A 23,961-nucleotide genomic window follows, 5' to 3' on the forward strand; every position below is an offset into this window, starting at 1 on the left:
GCTTAAGAAGGAATGTTGAGATGACTCAAAAACTTCATGGTAAATTGCAACTGAACTTTAAAAAATTGATTTGGCAAGGGTTCTGCATGTTCAGTGTGTTACGGTATGAAGATCAGTAATTGTCTTAAGAGATAATCAGAAATTCTTCAGTAGAGAAAAGTCAAGGAATACTGAACAAACTCCTTCTGCAAACATATTAGAACATAACTAGACTCAGAAAAAGAGCTGGTAAATTTTGTCTTCTATATTTAACTAGAACTAGAGAAATAGTTTTTGTGTATGTGAGCAATTAAAACAAAATTCTCTTTGTGAAAAGAAGTAGCTCTGTTCACTTCAGGACAAAGTGTCATGACATCGGGATAATCAAGGTTCTTCCCATTCCTTCCTCTGTGATTCTAGTCATATCTTTTAATTACTGCTTCTTGCTATTAAAATATGTTATATACAAAACCATTGTGAGGCTTAATTCATTGCTTGTATATGCACTGAAATCTGCAGAAATACTTTTAAAATAAATCAGTTCTTCCTCCTAGTATTTTATATTGTAACCAGACTATAAATGAGGAACGATAATCTTTTGATATAATTATTATATAGTCATTGTAATTATTAAAATTATTATAATTATTATTATAATTATTCAAGTGATCCCTGAATTCTGCTGTTCAGTTTGAAGGTCAATCCAATGCAATTTAAACAGGCACTCTGTAAGCACTGGCCATGTGCTTAAGGCAAATGCTTTGTAGACTGAAATCCAAGTACTGGGAAGCCACTGAATTTAAAATCTGTAATCACTTTATTGGTGAGCCATATTCATATTGCTCTGAAGTGATACGTCTTTTGATGAACTCTCATTTCATTTAAAAAATAGTTAATTCCTATTAACATAAGAAAACACAGCATTTTCCTTTAATAATTTCTTAAGTTTTCACATGCAGTCCTTGGAAAGTGTTCTAACATGGCACATTCCAGCACTAACTTCATGTACTATAGTCATCTATGGTCTGTCTCTCCACCGAGAAGAGAAAAGATCAAATCTTCATTTACATTCCCAACTGCATCAGCTTGAATAATTCAACTTCCATTTAAATATTTTTTATAGAAGCCAACACATTGATTTTTGAAAAAATAAACCCCATGAAATCCAGATTATAACACCTTTATTTTACACTCTGCATCTTCTGGAGAACTTACAAAACATCAACTTCAGATACTGTTTAAACTGGTATCCAACAGTCCTTCTGGTTGTGCATCAAACAGTCTGTGTTTTTAGTCTCCCTAATCCAAGGGAAATAAAAAAGATATTTTGATATCCAGTGTTCACTATAAAAAATACAGTACATTTAAACTGCCTTGTCTACATTGTATACTAAATATTCTATAATATAAGTAATATGCTGAGAAAATATTTAATTTGCATCTTAAACCAGGAGTAAAAAGTCACTTATCTGGAATGATTTCTCTCAAGCATGAAGCAGTTTGGGTCAGTTAGGTACACGCTGTAGGCCAACCTGTCTTTTCAAACAGTCCGCTAGACTTGGTAGGCAAAGGGAGCATGTGTGAACTTTGCTTTTTGAAGGCATGTCAGAAAAGGCAGTGTCACCTATTCTAGAGATAGGACACCATAAAAGCACTTGTATGCAATGAAGTTCATCAGACTCAATAAGACTGTAAAAGAAAAAATATTATTAAAGAATAAAATAACAAAACTTCCTTTCTCCAGAGAAAAACTGTAGACTGTGATTAGCCAAATGCAATTTTGCAGCCTTATCAGCAAGTCTTCAGTGTACTGGAACTCTGTGTGTGTGCTATGAAACAATGTAAACACAGCAAGTGGTTGTTCTAGCACTGACATACATTCCTCTAGAAGGGAAAAAATTTGTACGCTAAAAATAAAACATGAAAGCCAGTCAGTAAATAATTGCATAATAGCTTGCTTTTATAAGAAAGTATACTTGTAGATTATAATAAGTAATGCTTGTAAGTTCAGTGTTTGTAGCAGTGTAGCAGTGTTTGTTTGCAAATGGAAAGATTTGTGGCTGGAAGACTGTAGTCTTCCAGTAAGTAGTTAAGAGATCAGTAGTGCTACACAAAGGATGCTGAACTCTGCAGAGAGATATGTGCTGCTAGATGCCTGCAAAATAAGATGCAAAGTATTTTGCCCATTCTAGGAATCTGCTGATTCCTTGTCCCTCCCAAAGAACAGGTAAGGACACTCAGCTCTCTGCTGAAGCACAGGAACAGCCCCTCAGGATAAGGGGTCCTGCAGCTGCCAAGCAGATTTAGGAATTAAATTTCTGTTTCTAAGTGAAGAGTAAGACTCTTCTCCTACTTGTGGAAATTCTTTTGTCTTTATACAAATGTGAAAGACCTAACAGAAAATTGATATAATAAATCTTAAAACTGCTCCCATCTATTTGTTAGTTCCAAATCCTGAACTTCTCATGGTGGTGCAACTAGTCTCAACTAATCCAGGGGTTAGCTTGACAAAACACTTGTATAACAGTCTAGAATGTAAGTAAACCTCAACTAGATATTCCACCTTTATCTTATTCCACACAACCATACAATACCAGTGTTCAGCTGTAAATGTCTGAAATGTCAACTTAATGAAAGACAAGATTTCAGTGAATATCTTTCCAGGAAGTATTAAAATTTGGTGCAATTTGAGAAATATAATTTTAAATAGGGAAATGAGCAATCTCACAGCAAAGCAGGAAACAATTAAAAAAACAGTAGTCATTAATGTAGTGCTTATCTTGATAACCATAACCAGAAAAATGAGACATCAGGTTTTCTGTTCACATAAAGCCTTACTGGGCATTCAAAGGTAGCTACCTCTTCTGCTGGCAGTAAATAGAAAATTATATAAGACTGTTATCAAGCACTTAGTATGCTCTTCAAAACTTCTCTTTACGTGAAGGGTGGTGATATACCTCGGCATTTTTCTCATAGTGTGAGGAATTTTATACAAACAACTCTAACATGGAGTCTTTTTTTAGATTCTCTGCAATCAACAGAGCCATTTTTAGGTCCTCTGCAATCAACAGAATAGAACTGTGATGTTAAATCTTCTACATGGTCTTTGTGTAAGATTCCTCAGATAAACAGATGTATGGTTATAGCGACAAGGTAGTTAATGGAAGTGTTCATTGAAAGATTAATATCTTTGGGGAAACACATAAAACCAGAACTTTTGGGTTTACTTTGCTTATTTGCTATTTAAAAATGAACAGAATAGTGGAATTTGCAGTAATGTTTACATCAGTAATTCCTAAAATTCTCTTTGAGAAACGACCCACTTTTTCTTTAATGCTGCAACATTTTCTTTCCTCTAAAGAAAAAGATATAGTGATTACAATACAGCAGTAGAAATATGTAAAGATGTTGCAATGCAGTAAATTAGAGCCAGTAGTGCAAAAACAAGTGATTCCTTGGATGGTGGGACATTGCTCTCTAAGAAATCAGCACTACCCGCCTCCTGACAGTGCACATGCCCCTCTGCAATGTGTCACAGCAGCTGGAGACTTCTTGGAGCATGCACAACCTTCAGCATGCACAGAAAACTGCTTGAGATGATTGAGGTTCCTCCAAAAATGACTGTGTGTGTTTACAGCAAGGACCTATCTCAGGAGTCTGGGAATGCTTTTATGATGGTTTCATATGCAGGAGGAGGGGTTTGTGTGGAGTGGCAGATGCGGAGGCTGTTGTTAGACCAATGGAATTCAGGTCGACTTAAGCTGTTGGTTGTGCTTCCCACGAGGGTTGTAGTGGTGTTGGTGGGAGTGAGGGTGATCAGCTGACTGTTTGTCTCCACGGGGAGGGGAGGTGACTGAAGAAAAGGGTGGAAGGTGGATGCGCGGAAACTCGACTTCCTGGGGAAAGAGTTGGCTTGCTCCAAGGAGGCTTGCCGCTGAAAGGTGAGGCTGGCCAGACTGAGGTTGCTTCGACGTTCACAGCTGCTGTTACGGTAAAATCCAGTCCTGCTGGCAGAGTGGGAGGTGGGTCTGGACCGGCGAGTGAAGGGTGAAGAGTTCCCTTGTGAAATGTGAGCGCTAGCTCTGCGACGGGACAAGCAGGTGAATAAGGCCCAGATGATCCCTCCAATCACTAGTCCGATCAACATGGACACTGTGAAGGCTATTGTTACCTGCTCTGAAATACAACAAAAATACACAGTAAGGTTACTTCAGATCTGAAGCATAACCTTGCCTGAAACTGATTGGAATGTGGCAGCCTCCTTAAAAGATGAGCAAACCTACACCTATTTGTGAAAAATATGTGAATCTTTACAGCACAAACAGAGGAATTCATACTTGCGGAGTTTCTTGCTAGCCTACAACACTGGTGAGCACTTTTCATTTATCTCTGATTATCTTTTCCAATGTGGTAATCTTACTAGCCTAACTTCTCTGTATTCTATACAACATCTGTATACTCATTGGTCATACTGTTACGATGCTTGTGAAGCACTTCTGTTTAAAAGGACAGTGGAAAGGAATAAGGAAAGGAATTCCTTACCTGTTTTCTTACTTCCCTTCTCCCTTCAATGAAAAGTTTTAGACAGCACTGCCATTACCATGTACCTTTGACAGTATTCATTCTGTAATGAATATTCTGAAAATGTAAGTAGGCCCAAAAAATTCAAATTCTGATTAAGCCACTGGCATTTTGGATGTATATAAAATCGTGTTGTTGCTTGTTTGTAACCTCTGTTTTCAGATAGATTTCTAGTCACAGTACTTTGCAAAAGGTAGAATAAAGATGTAGGTGATAAAACATGGGATACTTCTGCAATGCATTTCTCCCTGTTAGAAACACTTTGTTGTCCTTTTGATCAGAGGCTTGACCTCAACATTTTATTTTTTCTTCAAGCCCTCATTTTAAAAACTTAGAAACTCTGGACTGGGCAAACAGCAGCCAAAGGACAAATGGTTGTTCTGTTTTTGCAGGAGCTCGTGAGCAGCAGTATCCTGAATTGCAACTCCTGACTACAGACCAGAGACCCATCAGCAGCCTTTTGACAAACACGTATTCTGTGCTTTATAAAGATGTCTTTGGAGACATGGCAGACCTTACTGTGCTACTTTTCTGTATGTAAGATACAGACTATTTTACAGGCTATTTTAGTGTGTTTAACATGTTCCGTTGCTGCAAATTCCTCCTCATACTCCTGAAGATGGAAAGAAAGAGTTAGATCGTGGTGACCCTCAGTGAGGAGAGTCCAGGAGATGTTTTAAAGACACTTTCCCAAAGACCAGACTGTAGTCTGAACATCCCTACTGTTGTCCTAGCAAAGACATGGGAAAGAGGAGCAAGAGCTAATCCTTTCTTAGATTGATTTCCTTCACATATTGACTAGAACACTAGTTACATTATTATATTTTGAGATGGCCAAGAAATCCACCAAACACACAGGTCTGTGCTGCTTCTCAGTATCCCTGCTCTTATTTGGGCTCCTGACTCTAGTAGAGAGGAGAAGGTGCTTTCTGTGAGGCTCACATGAAGCTCTGTTTGACAAACGAGTATGTTTGGCTCTGAAACTGCCATCCACCATGACAAGGGTTTGTCCCTGCATCCCTCTAGCCATAATTTTCACCACCTGCACAGTCTAATCAGTGTTTCACAGTTAAAGGCAGATGAGGGAATTGAAAGGTATTGAGTGTAGCTCTTCAGTCCTTCCCACATGCAGTTCCCCTGTGCTGGAGGTACAGCACAGGCAATTTTCCTTTTTGATGATATTTTCATTTTCTTCAACTACTTTTATTCTTTTATTTTTCTAACTCTATGTTTGAATGCAAAAATAGAGTAGTAACCCATATCCTCTCATTTCAAATTGTATTTACATTTGATTCTTCTAGTTCCTATTATAGAAATATCACTAGATCTATGTGTTACTGGTATTTTTTTCTTTCTCTTCCCAGACTATCCCTGACTACAGTGGGAAAACATTTTGCTTTTTGTTGACTCTCTGAAGAGGATGAATTTTGCTGAAATGTAACTCAGTTCTAAAACCTTACACTGAATCTATGCTCATTGATTTCCTCTTTAGAACGTCCAGTGATCACAGCCCTGAGGTTCATTGGAGAAAATACTACAAAACAGAGAAAAAATCAAAGGCAGAGCTGGACTTGCTGCACCTGGGATTTTCAGGGGAACAGCTGGCTTTCACAGAGTTGTTTTTCTTGTCCTTAATCTGGGCAGTGCCAGGGCAGATCTAGGCTTTCAGGAGAGCGAATGCAATACTGATAGCATGTGTCTCCTAGGGAGCTGTTACGATATCCCATGGTTTTCTGGGGGCTGTGCATGCTCTTCTGTCCTCTGCTTTTAGAAGAAGAGGAAATGATATTTGGGAACAAGGTAGGGATGCTGACAGACACTATCTTCCTTGATGCTGGTTCTCTAAATATGTTTGGAACAGTGTGTTTTTCATGTTACTCACACTGTTTTCCTTATTTGCTTATGTTACAAACGAAAAGATCGGACATCTCATCTCAGTCAATTTTACCTCCTCTGATCCTCAGCAGCAGCTGAGACAAAGGATAAAAGTTTTTCAGCAATGAAAAACAACAAGACTTCCAGGTACAATGTCAGAAACAAACGGAAACAAAGCATAATCTGAACCTGCTACAAGATTAACAGTATGATACATTAGCTTCATCAACTTCTTATATATGGTCCTTCCACTGTATCCATGTTAGAAAGGTTGGAATTTCAGAATCTCTCTTTTTTTTTTTTTTTTCTGCTGTAGTTGCTGCAGATTTTTTTAAGCCTTTTACAACAGGCTCTTCAGCAGAGTCTACTGTGATAGGAGAAGGGAAACGATTTAAAACTAAAAGATGGTAGACTAGATATAAGAAAAAAGTTTTTTACAGTGAGGGTGAGGCACAGGAACAGGTTGCCCAGAGTGGTGGTGCATGCCCTGTCACTAGAAACACTTGAGGTCAGACTAGACAGGGCTCTGATCAGCTTGATCTAGCTGTAAGTGTCCCTGTTTTTTGCAAGAAAGTAGAACTAGATGTCTATTCAGGGTCCCTTCAAACTCAAAGGATTCTATGATTCCATGAGCTATAAATCTGAAGCATTACTATGCATTCTACCAAGCTTATAGTTTCCAGCAAGTCCTTAATGCAGTGTAGAATCCACAGAGATGAAATTTGGAAATCTTATTAGTGAAGACAACAGCCTGTCTAACAAGGTGCTTTTGGAACAAGTTCTTCTCATCTAATTTAGGCATTGGTAGCAGGGGCAGTCAATCTGCAAGGCTTCTTAGAATACCCTGGGTATATTTGACAAGAAAATTAATAACACAGCCTTATTAATTCACCACTCTGGTAAGTTAAGACAGACACATTTTTTCCTGCCCCTATGCTCAGAAATGCACACAAGTGCAAACTCTTCAGCTGGCCAAGTTCATGAAAGGGTAGTAATATCATTTAAATTGCAAAAGTAGCAACTTCAGAGGGAGCTTCCCAGGGTAAGAACCAGGGCAGCAGGGTAAAAAGTACTGAATGCAAAGAATAGAGAGATGGAAAAGCATAATTCAGTGTACATATAACTTGAATCTGAACTGCATAATTTCCTATAATTACCAAAAATGGGCCATTTAGTCTTTAAAGCACCTCATCTGACAGTGCTTTGCCAAGTGTAATGTGGTAGGTAACATCCTTATGATAATAGCTATACATTTCATCTCTGGTAGATGACTAGTAGATCACTGATTTCTGGTAGATTACTCAAATATTTCAATCTTCTTCATGTTTTGGAGCTATTAATTTTGTTGTTATGGTTGTTGTTTCTCCATTAAAATAGAAATAATAAGGTAGTTTTAAAAGTGTTAAAGTAGTTTGTCAGTCAAGAATGGCGTTAGATCAGATTAGATTCAATTCCTTGCATTAGAATTCAGCTTGCTATAAAGATGCCTTAAGTATTTCATGTTAGGTCATGTTGCTGAGAGTAGTTTTCCCATCTGTTCTTCCTTTCACTTGCTCAGTAAGTTCATGACATGCAAACTTTATTTCATGTGGGATACAGCAAGTTTGTCTGTAGAACATACCACCTACAAGTTGCTTGATTACAGCTATATGAAAAATGAGAAATATCAGAACACAATATTTTATGTTGCATAGTGAAAAAGACAGTTATTGTATTTCCATTCAAATTTTAGAATTTTATCTTTTTTTCCATTTTAATATTTTCCTTCTTACATTTTTATGAACTTTCTCCTTTATGGCACACCACATACCAGTGACTAAAATCTTATCCAAGTAAGTGCACAGTCCTCTCTCTACATGGACATACACTTGCGCATACTGCCTTGTCCCAAAAGAGGAAGACCCTGACAGATGGCAGAGGCTTTAATCTCATATACTAGGAAATACAGCTCATTTTATGCTTCACCATGATTTTTTAAAATTTTTATTTTTTCCCCCCAAAAATGAACATTCGGTGACAATAAATGATGCAAACACTTGCAAACCAGAATGGGAATTCATTCTTGAACACTGCACAGCTTGGTGCAGAGCACCAGCTAGCGTATTTAAGTATGAACTGCACTTATGAATGGTAAATTTAATAACCTGACAAGTAAGAAAGGTTCAGATACTGTTTGCCTTTTGAAGTGAGGTTCATCACAGTCAAAAGTGAATATTTGTAACACAGCCTGTTTCATGCAGAGCATGGACAGGAGCAGTCCAAATGTATTAAAGATTTAATGAACTCAGATCTTCCTGCAGCCCTGATACATTTGTAAGCAAGGGGAGCTGGAACTGCTCCTTCTCACAAATCCTAGGCAGTGAACATGAAAAAGAACAACCTGGGCCCAAAATACTACCATTTTTTTTTCCCAGTACAAAAGATCAGAGTAGTTTTATTTCAGCTCTAGAAACTCCAAGAGAACTTAGCTTGTGGCTGTGACTGGTAATAGAAGCCAGCTCCTATGATGCTGTTCTTTGAGTTCTGAAAAAAAGAAAAACAATTTCTCTGTAGCTGATAAGTGCTGACATTACTATCTTCCTGACCACCGCAACTAATTGTATTAGCAAACCAGCCTCTCATTGATCATTTGTAGGAAGTCCATGATTCATCTCGGTGGGTGAATTGGTTTCTTTGTGAAAGCAGTCAGCTGTGCTCTTAGTCATGGCAAATGTTATGAAAGGTCACGTGGTATTTGTGAAAAGAGGGAAGAAGACCGTCTAAAACACAAAGTGATTCAAGCACCTGTGACGTCCAGGAAGCAAGCAGATGAGGATAGTGAGGTCTGGAAAACAGAATCTGTGAGAAAAGCCTAAAGAAGGGCAGGCTATACAGATCACAAGTGTTAATAAGATGAAAGTAATTCTCCCACTAAGAAATGAACTGTCACTGCAAATAAAGCTTTTATGTCCACTACAAACTAGGTAAAAATTACTGAAATAAAGACTAAAATAAAGGAAATTCAGATTAAAATTGTAAAAGATGTTTCTATCGATGAGGATGGGTAGAAGCCAGAACAGATAGTCCACATTAGTGGAGTATCCCACTCAAATATTAAAGATTATAGTATGTATATCAAACATTTTTGTAAAATAGTTAATTCTGTCTCAAAATAAAAGAAGATAGAACAGTGAAAGTTCAAGACCCAAATAAACATCATTTTGTGCAGTTCCTAAGATGTTCTTTGATCAGGCAAGCAAAAAAGCACCAGAGTTATTGGCAAGTAAATTAAGAAATTGACAAAGAAAAAAATGGCATTGTCTGTGTCTTTGGATTAATCCTGAGTTTGAAAAGCAGAGGGGACAGCCGTTTGCTAGCAGGTTAAATTTTCAAACAAGCCATCTACTTAGAAACAAGATTGCCCTCTGCTGGAAATTCATGTTGGAAATCTAAGTAGTACATAAATTGCTCTAATTCTAATTAAATAGGATTAAAAATAATAATAATAAAAAAATTAAAAAAAAATTAAAAAACAAAACAAAACAACAACACAAAAACACTACATAAACACCTGGATGAAAGAAAAACAGAGAAGCTTGTAGTACCTGAAAACTCAGACTCTGAGTTGTGCTGCCAGAAGCAATTTAGAGGCATTGAAAGACAGGTACAGTAAAGCACAACATACATAAATATTTGGAAGGTAGTGAAGTATAGTTAGTACTGATTTGCGTTTCTTTGCAAATATCTGTGCTGATGGTCAAATGTGATGATAAGTCAGTTCCTATTTCTTGCTTTCTAATGGTGTCCAGAACAAACTTTGTGTATAAGAGTATATTTTCTTTATTTTTTAAAACCTCCGTTCACTGTGTTAAAAATCCAGAACAGCTGAACAAAATCCTATAAACCAACTCAGATGTAATAATGATGCTTTAATATTACTGGAAGTTTGATTTTTTTTTTTTTTTTTTTTTTTTTACTGGAATGCTAAATAAAGAGTAATTGTAATAATCAAAAGGAAACATCTAAGATAGAGATGTCACCATGTTTAATTTCATGCATTTGGCATAACTGGGCAAAACAAGGCACAGATTCCTCTGAGCAGACAGAGATAGAGACTTTGTTATTGCATGGTTTCGTTGTAATTCCTGATGTATTACAAAGACAGTAATGTAATTGCAATCTTTTTTGCATGTGCAGCACAGTCCTCTGGCAAGAAATTTTTATCAACCTCAAAAAAAACCAGCACAGACCAAAGCTAAATGTCCTCTGCATGGATCTAAATCAAGCAATAAAACATAATTTGCCACAGTGCAATATGGCTTTATTGTTATTATCTAATTGATAAGATTATTTTACAGAGCCTGAGAACAAAATCATTTCCTGTATGAACAGAGGATAAGTGAATAAAGTGATGTTCTAATATTAAAGAGGATTTCTTGAAATTCAGTTTAAAAATAAAAAAGAGTAAACAAATAAACAAAAAAGCTACCTGCAAGGAAACAGAAGAAATCCGGGGTTAGAACAAAGCACAGATTTTTCAGGCTGCTGGGAAGCCTACAGGCTGTATATCATCCTCAGTGCTACTACAGCAATCTTACTGCCTGTGGGTCTGAGACCAAAAACCCAAAAACAGCTGCAGGAGGCTTACTGTGAGAACCCACAAAAGGCTGAGAAAGGTTTAAATTGACAACCTAAGGTATATTAGAATATGAAGAATACAGAATGTATTAGAACATCAGAGCATTTTAAAAGAGAAAAAGTGACATCAAAGTGACATTTTCAACTGTACAGTGCATCCTACAAATGCTGCAACCTCTCTGCACAATTGCTGCTATGTCAGAAGAGCCTTCTGTCAGCAAGAGGCAGGACTTTGTTTCTTCTCTCCACCAGTAGCTCAGCTACTTCTAGGAGAGAATCATTCACAGTTCCATATCTCTTAATCTCCATTGAAAAAGCACATCGTATGTTGGCTTAAAATGAATGAAACTGATACATATGTGCATCTTGGAAGAAGATGAAGAAAATCTATCGGGGCCCAGAACTGTAAGATTTCTCAAGAACTCTCTCTCCTCACTCAGAACTCTTTTGCCTTTGAAATATTACCACAGAGTACACTTCTGATAGCTTTAACATGGGTCATGCCTGCTCAAAAGTAACTTGGAATGAAAATAGTATTGAGTGGTTTTTTTTATTGTCTTCTACTATTTATTTATTTATTTTGCCATTGCTAAAACTACAACCTTCTTGTGGTGAAAATGCAGAATGTTGACCAAACTTCAAGAATGGGAAGAAGAACTTGGATGAATACTGATCAATATTCAATAATACACACCAGTATCTAATAAATAGGTGTTCATATTGCAGGAAGAGGAGTCTGTATTTAAATCACATTTTGTTTTTAATTATTATTGTTGTTATTATTATTATTATTATTTTTACTGCAGAGATATTTTAACTATATCTATGTAGAAGAAGTGTCATGTCATGGCCTGAAACAGTGATTGAGCACCTGGTGGGAAGGCAGAGCCAACCCAGGGGCCCAGGGGAGCTCGGGTGCATGCATCAGGACAGGATCCACCGCTTCCCAAATCTCATTTAAGGATTGGCAGTGGAGGTGAGAGCATTTTACTGGAGATCCTTGCCTACCTGAGGCTTTTGAAAGGTGAGTAGCCTTTTTTCCTTTTGTTTCTGTGGTTTTGGCTGCTGTGCTTGGGCTTGTCCTCCTTTGCTGCAGCCTGGGATTCTGCTTCCCTGTTGTCATTGCTGTGTTTTCTGTCACATTATAGCACTACAATCTAGTAGTTCAAACAAATTTCTTGCTATGTTTATCTTCCTTATGTCACATTGAATATGTGATTTTTTTTGACACTATATAACCACGTTTACATGTGGTAATACTGTACTTTTCAGTTATCTGCAATGGAGAAATTTGAGCTTGCCTTTTCTTAGTATTTTCTTAGTACTTTCTGTGTTAACGTCTATCAGTTTCAGTTTTTTCTTGCATCAAATATAAACCTGATTATCTACTTCAGTGTGATCTAGGAGGCATAATTAAATGATATTGACAAAAATTTGTGCAACAACAACAAGCTACAACAGAAGACACACATCTACCCAATTGATTCATTCTGCCATTACTATAGTTAACTGGGTGATAGTATCAATGTAATTTTTAAAGCAAAAGTTTTAAAAGGAGGTTATGATAGTTGAATGGTCAAATATCTCACAAGTCTGTGTTAACAAGTTGGATTTCTGAATTAAAATGTTTGAGATTTTTTTTTGTTGTTGTTGCTGTTGTTGCTGCTGCTGTTTGTTTGCTTTCCTGGTAAATAAAATGCTGGAGAAGCAAGGCAGAGGCCTCTTCTGGGACGAAGAAAATCTCTTGGCAGTATTCCTCAGCAAGCACGTGTCACACCCTGAAGTGTTTTTTGCACAGCATTGAATGTGATGTCATTTTATCCCCCAATTATTTTGCAGAGTCATTTATAGGTGTCACTTAATAACAACTCTGTATATATTTGCATTATTGATATAGCTTTGATTAAGTGTTTTAGCAGACAACTCTGAAGCTTTTCAGTAAGAACACTGTTTTTCAGTACATGGAAGTTAAACTCTCCCGAGTTTCTTTTCCCTCTCTTCAGGAGGAAGGGGATCTATTCATCATCTTGGAACCAAATCCATAGCATACCAAGAATGCAATACATTACTTTTAAATTGCTGTTGTTTTGTTTGTTTGTTTTTTCTTTTTAGGAACTGTTAGCTGCATAATTGACTTAATATTGTATAATACTTAAGTTAAATCAAGTTTGACCAAGTAGTCTTTATTAAGGTTGTATAGGAAGTGAAGCTTCCTACTTTAAAGTAAGCAAATAAGAAATAGCCAAAGGGATATGATTATAAAATGAAGGCAATCCTACAAAGACAAAAGGGCTCGTTCATGAGTCTTGATTATATTTTGTGGTCTCTTTTAATTGTGGACATCTCATGTCATCTGCATGTTTCAGATTCATCTTCTGCATTAGGCTGATAGCACTACTTATAGTCATTCATTTGGCTCACAAATATTTTTCAGCTCCTGACTGAATGAGCTACAGTTGTAAAATGGAATACAGAGCACTTGCCTCAAAAAATTCCTACCAGAAGAACTGAGACAATCTTAGCATGCCTAGAATGTATTGACCAAGAATCTGAATCCTGCAAGGCTCTAGCAGTTGGGCATAATGCTATGTGAAGCTTGTGTTGGGCAGAAAGCATGGCATTATGCCTCTTTTGTTGTGTCTCTGGTATGTTAATGCATTCACTAGTGTAGTAATTGCAAGAAGTGTACTTTCCCTAAAAATGAGATTTCTGAATTCAGTGGGTAACTAAAGCATTACACTCTTGGCTGATAATTCATGTGACAAGAAGCAGTGGCACATACTACTTCAGTATAGGTATACATGCCGAAATATGTACTTTGTTTGATTAGTGTTTAAATAATATCATGATGAATCTTTTCTTCATCCATCTACTACCCTAGATTTACATCTTCTGCCAAAGATGGTTAAGAACTTAATAAATCAGTAATTGGATGGCAGGGGTGTGGACCGGGAGAGGAAAGGAGAAAAGCAGCAATTAGGAGGCAATAAAACACACCCTGAGGATGACAGATATGCATCTGAAAGAATAATTCATGCACAAGAAAGAAAGTCGGTGTGCAAGAATAAGGTTTGTCTCATAACACAGTTTTATTTCTTGCATCTAGCTGTGTTAATACTCTTTTTTTGGATTTGCCAGAAGAATGGCAAGGGTGGGGGGGGGGAAAGGGCCCTCATTAGTATCTGCTTTATCTCTGTGGCAAACCTTCATTTAAGGCTTTGGAATGGATTTACATGCTAGCCTCCTGAGTGCAAAAGCTTATTAATGTTAAAATCCACTTGCTTCTATGATGGAAATACAAGTTTCATATGCTTGTCAAATCTTTTACTTTACTGCTAGTAAAATGAATATAATTCTCTTAAAATTGGGATAGTCTGAATCTTGAGGAAGAGCATATATGATTTATCTGATACAAATACTTGTTTGGGGTTTATATAAAACAGCAACAATTTAGTAGTGAATAGATGTTAGTACCTTCAAAACTAGCCAGCTAGACATAAAATAAACCATAGCATCAGGCTAAGACACAGTTCTTTTTCTTGGGGAAATCAATGTGGGTAGAATATGTTTAGATTTGGCATATGATCTTGATTCCTGTTCCTAACAAAACAGAGAGGAAATGCTGACTTCCTACAATGTTTTGGAACCATCATAAGACGTGTTAGAAGGCACAGTGCAGCATCCATTTTGTTAGATGCTTCATGTGATTTTCAGCAACAACAGAAGGCAACAAATCACACAGGCACAGCAAATCCAGCAAAAAGTGCTGCCACATGGCAAAGAAATTCAGGTTAGTATCCGGCCTTCTAATCATTACTTCTCAAACACCGGAGAGAGGACATAGTATAGTCTGAAGATATGATGAGGAGGATGATCAACACCTTTCTTCTTATTACATCATAAGTCATAGTTTTATTTACCATGAGTGATGGTAGTATTTTTGGAGGACCCCACAGGTAGAGGTTCTAGGTGCCAAACAGAGATTCACTGCTGTCATGTTGCCACTGAAGGACAGCTGTTTAGTTATGTTTGCTGCAGTTGCTGATGCCTCACCACCATATGCTACATTTTCTTTTCTTTTTTTTTTTTTTTAAAACTCAAAATGTTGTCCCCATTTCTCATAGCATTGCTATTAGTTAAAGATTTGTCCTGCCTGAATAGCTATCCTAGGCTGTTTGCTGCTGCCTTATGACATCCCAAGTCAGCTCAGTTTTGTTGTTGAGGAAGTAGGAAACAAGAAACTTTTGATGAACTTGACTTGCTAGATCCCACTTCCTTCTAGAGATCTTAGCTGTTTCAGCCAGAGGAGAGATAGTGTGTACATGTCTTTCTTGCCCCAGCAGTTCTCTATTCACTATGACCGTTATCAAAATTGTGTGGAATACTTTAATCAACTTGCCACTAGAATGCTTGAGATGTGCAGGGGGTTTTAAGTATCTGATACCATCTACATTTCTGTCAGGGGATTTTCATATGCATTAGCCTATAACAAAATTAATCTCAATGAAGGGAAAAAAAGAATTGCATATCTTCACGAAAATACGGGAATTTTCCTGAACAAACAACAGCAGAAGCTTTTCTGATACTGCTGTGCATGGAAGAGTGTGCAGCCCTGTGATGGATGAGGAAAAAGTCTTTCTTGATTCCTGTAGAGGCAGTGCTAAGTTTTACTGGTGTAAACATTATTTCTGTTTTGTCGGGGTCTGACTGAAGTTCCACTCTGTGATGTTTTTGATGGCCAAAACCAAAACTAGTATGAAAGAAACATTATCCATTCAAGTGAAATCTCTTAATCAAATATCTGGAAACATGACATTACTGTTAAATTTCTGGTTTCATAGCATTTAATTGAGGAGGTGAAGGAGGGACTTAGGATCATAGAACATATGCATTTACAGGTAGCACTTCCAAAAATAGAATCAGCTTTCTGTATGACTCTGTTAATCTTTCTCACATCATCTTTGTTTTCACAGCACTCATACAAAGCAGTACAGGGTATTTTCTTATCTTCCAAAAATCCTACTTAAAGAAGATTACTTTCACAGATGTCTTTGGGAGTTCATCCTGCTCTAAGGTCAAGTTGATCATAGAAGAATAAAGTAGTTCTAGTTTCTCTGGAGGAAAAAATATATTAAACACAATGTTAAGATCCCTTCCCCAGAAGTACAGTCACATTTTGAAATGGATAAAAGTTTCTTGGCAACTTTCTTAGGGGAGAGGGGTGGATGCTGTGTGTCACGCTTGCAGATGCTTTCTTCAATGAAGTCAAAGAAACTTGCAGGCCCAAAGACTTGACTTGTCTTTACTGTGTTTTATAGCCTCTATCACGCAATTATAACATTCACACAAGTTATCTGCACTAGAAAGTTCTGTATTTTGTGTGTATTTTGGTGTAGTAACGCTCTAGCTAGCCCTCATAATCAACCTTTTCAGGCCTAAAATGGTCAAGAAAAAAGATTTTCAAGGCAATTATTTTTCCCCAGGTTACCTGTCTACTTAAAAAGTGGATTCTGAGAGCCTTCTGACTAAACTGGGAAATGCAACCCTCCTTTTTATTATTATCTATATTAGACTACAGTTATATTGGGTTCTCCAAGTTCATGTGGAACTAAAATGTACCAACACAAATCAACATTTGGGCTGTGCTCTCTTCAAAACAAGACTAGGAAAGAATAACAAACTGCTATTTGCTACTAGAGGTCTTTAAGGGCAGCATGTACAAAAAAGGTAGCTTTGGAGGTGTACAACTTCTGCATTTTCAAGGCTTAAGATTGAAAAAGTAAAGGAGAAAACATTAAGCAGGTGATGGGAAATTTAGGTAAGCAATGAAGACCCAGAAGGGATCAGAGCCATTTATATGATTGGAAAAGAATAAGAGAGGTGGGTGGAAGGTTTGTTTACACACAGTTGGTTCCCATTGTGATGGGGATAGAAATCTGCTCAGGATTAAAGTCTTTCATCATCACATACTGTGAGGTTAAACCCTGAATTGCAATTCTTAAGTGCTGGCTCAGTATCCCTGATGAGCCAGACATCAATCAGAGTCTGAAATGTGAATCTTAAACAACAGAATCATTAGGAAAGTGCATGATAGGGAACTCTGGGAAGTCTGAGTGACAAGATAACCAGTGAGGATGTAGTTGTTGTTTGTCAGATGAAGAGATGCAGAACAAATGAGACCTAGCTATTTAGGTTGGACTTCCCCTATGTTTGAGAGCTGTGCTATAGCTTCTGTCAGTGCTGCCCTTCACAAGTAGTATTTCAATTCATAAAACAAGAAAATAGTACAAAATCCTTAACCACCATTATTGCTAGACTGGTAATACAACACAGCATATTAGAGTATGCTGAGTAACAGGTTGTGCAGAGAAATTGTGGAGCATTCAAGGTTCAACCATAAAGGTTGTAGAAATTTTCAAGAAGCGCCTAGACATTGTCCTGGGCAACTTATTCTGGGTAGGCCTGCTTGAGCAGGGGTTGGATTTGCTGACCTCCAGAGGTCCCTTCCAACCCCAGTATTTCTGTGATTCTGTTTCTGTGAGCTATTTACTCATAATTTCCAGCAGATTACATAGCCTGGCTTATTTAAAGAAAACAAGCATGTTTTTAAGGAGCAGAAGATCAATGGGCAGACAAAAGAGAAAGACAAGGCAAAACTTGACATTACATGTAAAATCATTTTTTGCTTATAAAAGTGAAGGGGTAATGCTTAAAGTGACAGTGCCAGACAGTTCTCCTTTTTAAAATACTGAAGGCCAGTTGGGCATACAACATTATTTTCCATACACCAGACCAATTAATTCCAGGAATATAATTCATGGGGAAAAAGCTCCTTAATAATTTTAATGGAACTGATTTTATTGTGTTACTTAAATAGATACTTTAGTAAAACTAGTCTTGATTATAGTCTAGGAATCCAAGTTTATGCCAATTAAGGTCTACTTTTTTTTTTTTTTTTACTGTTGTCATATTGATCAAGTGTACTACTTAAATTGAGTTTCCTGATCTGAGAGTATTTTACCATTTACACTGGAGGAGTAGGATTGTCTTAAAGCCATTTATTGCATTTAATTGTGTGTGACTGAAAATGCTTTTAGGAATTACAAGAAATGCACTCCTGGTTAAAATTGAAACATCTTTGTTTCCACTGTTCACTTACAAATCAAAATGAACTCAATAAAGACTATATTAAAACAATAAAAAATAAGATTAGTAGTTGATGGATGGGTACCAAATGCTGAATTTCTCACTTAGCTAATGCCACAAAAAATCTCCCTTTGAGACTACCAATAAAAATCTAATGCAGATTTTCTTTTTACAGTCCCACATGACACCAACAGTGCTGAACTGCAGCAAAGGTGACTGTGTTTCTGTCTCTACTGAAGTATCATACTATGGAGTTCTACAGCAATATAGGGCTGCAGAGGATATATGGCTTTATAAGAGCTGGCCTGTAAAAGGGGAATGCTCCTACATTCTCACAGCCAACTTCTCTGGAGGGGAAAGGAGAAAAAAACAAAGAAACATGAGAAGTCTGTACAACCACCATAGTAGGGAACTACTAATAAACTGAGAATCAGAACTTCAGCAACAAACTTGTGAGTTTCAGCATGTCCACTTATGTGCTCTTTATATAGACTACATCTGTTCACAAGGTCAGGATCTCTATTATGAGAATGATGAATTTAAACTAAAATAGAACTTTAATATACTTCTTTTATCTCTTTCTGCCAGACTGATTTTTAGGTCAGCACAACTACTATTTTGCTTCTTCTGTCTTACATTACTGCATAATTTTTGTATCTCTGAAGTGCTGTAGAATGATGACAGTGAAACCTGAATTGGAAAGAATTAGGACTTGTTGCAGGATCTGCAGATGAAGATGCTAGTGGCTCTCTAGCATAGTCATTGTCTCTACACTGAACCTGCAAAAAAATATGTGCTATCATTTGTTATCATTATTTTTAACCTGTTAAGGACTTGAAATGAGTTGAGACAGAAGATTTAGGCTGCTGAAGTTATTCATGTATTGTGACTTATGAAGTTATTCATAAATCTTGTGGGTTGTTTTTTTTGTTTGTTTGTTTTTCCTATACAGATGCATGTGTGTGTTTCTAACAGAATTGTGGACTGGAGTTGCTGTAAAAATATTTGTGTATTCACATATAATTAGAGAACAGTTAGTTTGTTCAATGGTTTGAAATTCTTAGAGTCACTTCTAAGATGCTTCTGTATGAAATTACCATTGGAAATAGGATGCCTGTACATTTTCCAGAATAGAGAACCAGCTGTTGAACAGTAAGTGCTTTATGAATTGTGAGGAAAATAAAAGTAATTACAGAAAAATCATTAGGGGTATTTACAGAATTTATTTTTTCCTCATAAAGTTAATTCCCCTCAGCAAGCTTTTGCACAGGTTCTGAAGTTTACATATTGGCAGTGTCCTTGAGACCTACTGAGAAGTCACCCACTCATGGAATAGGATCTGCATCTTGGTAATGTATTCACATTCTCAGCAGAAGATATTAAGTGGCTTAGAAAAAGACTAAACAGACTGTTAACCATATCCTGGGGGGGAAAAAAACAACAACAACAGAAAAAAAAACAAAACAAAAAACCAACAGCTTTGAATACTGCATACTCATTTAATAAATTACATAAATATATCTAATTTGTGTAGTTTTATTTTTACCTCACACATATCCAAGGATGTCAGCAAACACACTTCTATCATTTTAAGCAATGTTTTTCCAAAGTGAGGTTTGTATCATTCATTGTCTTCTGATTCTGGCTACTGTAAGGAACAGTATAGTATCCCTCCCTAGTATACTGCCTCTGATATACCTAAAGGAAGGAAGAGGAAAGCTATTAACTCTTCGAAACTCTATCAGTAAAATAAGAAGAATATAAGAAGCATATCTGCTTCTGAAGTTGAGTGAGCTCTTCATAAAAGTTCCTTTGCTATCAGAGTACAGGCAAAAAGGAGGTGATTGTGGTTGGAGAAGATTCAGTCCCTGGCAAGCGTGTGAGTAATTCCAGTGAGAATCAATGATGGCCCTTTCTGCATTAAAGCAGCTCAAGCATATGCTGCTCTGTCACCAGATATAGCTCTTAGAATTGAAATATCGGGGTTTGGCACACCTGGAGAGGAACCTTGAATGACATAAATGGATAACAGCAACACAGGTACAGTCCCTTGAATACAATATGCTGTGGAATGTAAGTTTACTTCTTAAGTACCTTTTGTATACATTTTCTGACTCTTCATGATAAAGAGAATACCTTGTAAAAAATCTGAGCATTATTGTTAGTGAGTTCTTAGAATTCTATATGGCTTTCCTGTTTCTTGGGAATGAATAATTTGTCTCAACAAATAAAGTCTGCATTAAGAACTGACAGAATATTTACAAAAGGATTCTTAAAGTACAGATGACAGCACTACCATTTCTGTTCTGAAAGTGGCATTTTAGAATTACAAGTTATTCTGTTCTACAAAAACTTAGAGTCTATCAGATAATAAAAGACTAAACATTAATAACAGTATTTCTTTTTCCTCAGTTAATCTTTAAGTGCTTCACAATGACACTCTTTCTAGCCTATGATAGAAAAATAAAAGGAGTTGCTTGTGGCCTCCCAGTAGGAATGTATGTGTCAGCACAGGAAATATGTGGCAGGCATTCAGCAGGAACTTACTCTTATGCTAAGGAAGTGCAGGAGCTTCTCTAAACCCTATAAAGTTATTTTCCACTTTCTCCTGGGGTGCTTCTATGCAACAAAATTCTCATTTGCTGATGCATATTATTTTTTAGCTTGAGATGGTACACAGATTCTTGAAGGGGCCACTGTTCAATAGTAGTGGTAAGCAAGATAAAAACAGATCATATGATACATTCTTACAATACCTGTTAATGCGTGTTAATGCTAAATAAAGGAGTTGATAGAACTTTTTGAATGGAAAGGTTCTCTGCAAAGTCTCCTAGGATCAATTCACTAAATCTAATTACATCTAGTGAGTTTCAATGTAGTGTATATTTTTACTTCACACTACATACATATCAGTTAACTAATCATTCCCAAGTTTGGCTGAAAGAAAGAGGTCATAATGGATGATAAGAAAAATATAAATTTGGAAAAAAGTAAGGGAAATCTGATCACGTGATACCATAGAAATCTACCAGTTGTTTTACATTTTGTTAGAGTGTGAGTTTATTCCAAAAGTCGCAAGGTTTTGGTTTTGCTATCCCTTTTTCATCAGTAGATGAAACAAATCATGTCTGTCATGTAGGTACATCCATTAAACAGTTGAGAATGTCTACCTGATCTGAAACATGCTCGAGTCAATAGACACCTTTTCACTGACTTCGGTAATGGGCTTTGTCAAACAATCAATTCTGCCCTGGTGGTTTTTACTGCTTTGATTAGTCAAAACTCATGATAAAGCTTTGACAAAGAAGTATTTGGTAAACAATTTTTGCACTGCAAGAAATAGTAGAAACATCCATTCATTAATTTTTGTTTGTGACATAAGATTTGCATAGATGTATTTTTTTTTTTTTTTAAGGCAATTAACAACTAATCTCAGCATCTACTTTAATGATATTCTAGAATAAGAAACAAAATCCTTACCCCAAAACTTTGGTGGCCATGAAACCGGTGAGTAAGTACTGTTTTTATCCATAACATCCAAATGGGAGATATAAAATAGTATGTCCACAGTGCAGCAATGGATTTCTGAAGAATTGAGATTTAGTGGTAGAAGTAATGCTTTTGTGCTGCTAGGGAGCTGTTTTCTTTTTTTTGTCTGAAAGGAAATGGATGCATCACGTTTCCTGCTTGTGGACTCAAATTAGCAAGTGCTTGCCTTATCTTGGAGCCCCACATGGTTCCTGAGACAGAGAAATAGTTTCCTTCTCGTCATTTCCTCAGCCAGAGTCAATTAACTTAGAACAATACCAAATCTCCTCTTTCCCTAAAACTTTCTGAACCCCAAAATATTTGGTGGCAGAAAAATGTGAAGTCTTTTTTTTTTTTTTTTTTAAATTTTTTTTATTTCTTATTTTCTATGATAAAGAAACCTTTCTCAAATATTCCAAAGCACTTATATCAAGGTAATTTCCTATAAGGCATAAATGTGTGAAGGAAGCTTTAAAATAACACCATTTCATTAGTACACTGATTTAGGGTATGAACATCACGAAGTATTTCTTATTGACTCTCAGCTATTCTGAGGAACTTGTGAGGCAGTAGGTACTGCTGTTTTAATGAGTGCATTTTAAAATTCCTCTGCCAATTCTTTTCCTTTCCACACCCCAGTCTAAATTATGAGATCCCTGGAACACAAACGGGCATTGAGTTAATGGTTTGAATAGTTTAAATACAATGTAGTGGTAAAATCCCTGTTGGAATGTGTAAGTACTGCTGCTAAAAATAATAAATACCCATAAAAATAATAGCTAAGATATTTGAGGATACCGCTATAGAATTACTGGAGAGTGAATGGGAATCAATAAAATGTATGAATTTGCATTTATATAAGCAATTCTGTGGAACCTGATTTTAGCTATTTCCCTGTTAAATATATAGCTGATAATGGATGCAAGTTTTTATATGTATATTCGAGGCAGTTAACATAAATATTCTCTGTTGAATTTTGAATGTCTGCTTTTTGAGGACTTCTGTGAGATTTTGGGTTGACCATTAATAAAAAACAGAATCAGATATATCTGTTTTCATCAAGAAACCCCAAAATTTAGGAATGTTCCTAAAAATCAGCAAAAGTGAGAAAAATGCTAGTTTATATCTGGATAGTGTATGGAATGTTGGATGGAAGTTCTGTCTTTTTCCTCAGAAATAAACAATTTATATTGGTAACTGTAAGGAGCAGAAGATAAAGCACCAAAAGTTATCTGAAGTGTACCTCTGCAAGTTGTGCCAAATAATATTTTAAATGCACAAGGAGGTGGTAGAGTCACCGACCCTGGGGGTGTCCAAGGAAGGACTGGATGTTGTGTTCAGGGACATGGTTTAGTGGGAGCTGTTAGTGATAGATGAACAGTTGGACTGGATAATCTTTTAGGTCTTTTCCAACCTTGGTGATTTTATGATTCTATGAAATTTCATATTCTTTCCACTATATATCTTTGCCTATAAAAAGAATTGCAAGCTTGTGCAACAGAACTTGCCAAAAATAGGTACAGTGTATGAAGGGAAGACCCACTGATGTCATTTATCCAGACCTTTATAAGGCCTGTGCCACAATCCCCCATAACATCCTTCTCTCGAAACTGGAAGGACATGGATTTGATGGGTAGACTGTTTGATGGATTAGGAATTAGTTGTGAGATCTTACCCAGTGAGTGGTGGTCAATAGATCAATGATCAGATGAAGATCAGTGACAGATGATGTCCCTCAGGAGCCAGTACTGGGACCAGTACTCTTCATTATCTTCATCACTGACACTGACAGTAAGATCGAGTGTACCCTCAACAAATTTGTGGATGACATGCCTAAGGCATATGATGCCATCCAGAGTGACATGGACAGTCTTGAGCAGTGGGTCTGGGTGAACCTCATCAGATTCAACAAAGCAATGTGCAAAGTCTTGCACCTGGGTCATGGCAGCCCTCACTATCAATACAAGGAAGGGGATGTAAGGATGGAGGACAGTCCAGCTGAAAAGGAATTCGGAGTGCTGGTGGATGGGAAGCTAAACATGAGCCAGCAATGTGCCCTCACAGCACAGAAAGCCAACTATATCCTGGCAAGGCCAGAAAGGTGAGGAGGATGATTCTGCCCCTCTACTCTGTACTGGTGAGACCTCATCTGAAGTGCTGAGTCCAGATGAAGAGTTCCTTGTACAGAAGAACATGAACTTGTTGGAAAGTATCCAGAGGAGGGCCACAGGAGTG

At 36.9% G+C, this 23,961-nt stretch overlaps 1 protein-coding gene across 1 annotated transcript; it reads right to left on the reverse strand.

Annotated features, from left to right (window-relative positions):
• Positions 1-1,144: 1,144 nt before the first annotated feature.
• On the reverse strand, positions 1,145-21,933 carry MYCT1 (MYC target 1). Its single transcript, XM_072332298.1, is given in 3 exon segments — positions 1,145-4,155; positions 21,679-21,844; positions 21,847-21,933. Coding segments are annotated over 3 exon segments (780 nt in total). The 3' UTR covers positions 1,145-3,628.
• Positions 21,934-23,961: the final 2,028 nt, after the last annotated feature.

This window comes from Excalfactoria chinensis, chromosome 3, assembly GCF_039878825.1.
Source record: "Excalfactoria chinensis isolate bCotChi1 chromosome 3, bCotChi1.hap2, whole genome shotgun sequence".
In the NCBI taxonomy this organism is placed as follows: domain Eukaryota; kingdom Metazoa; phylum Chordata; class Aves; order Galliformes; family Phasianidae; genus Excalfactoria; species Excalfactoria chinensis.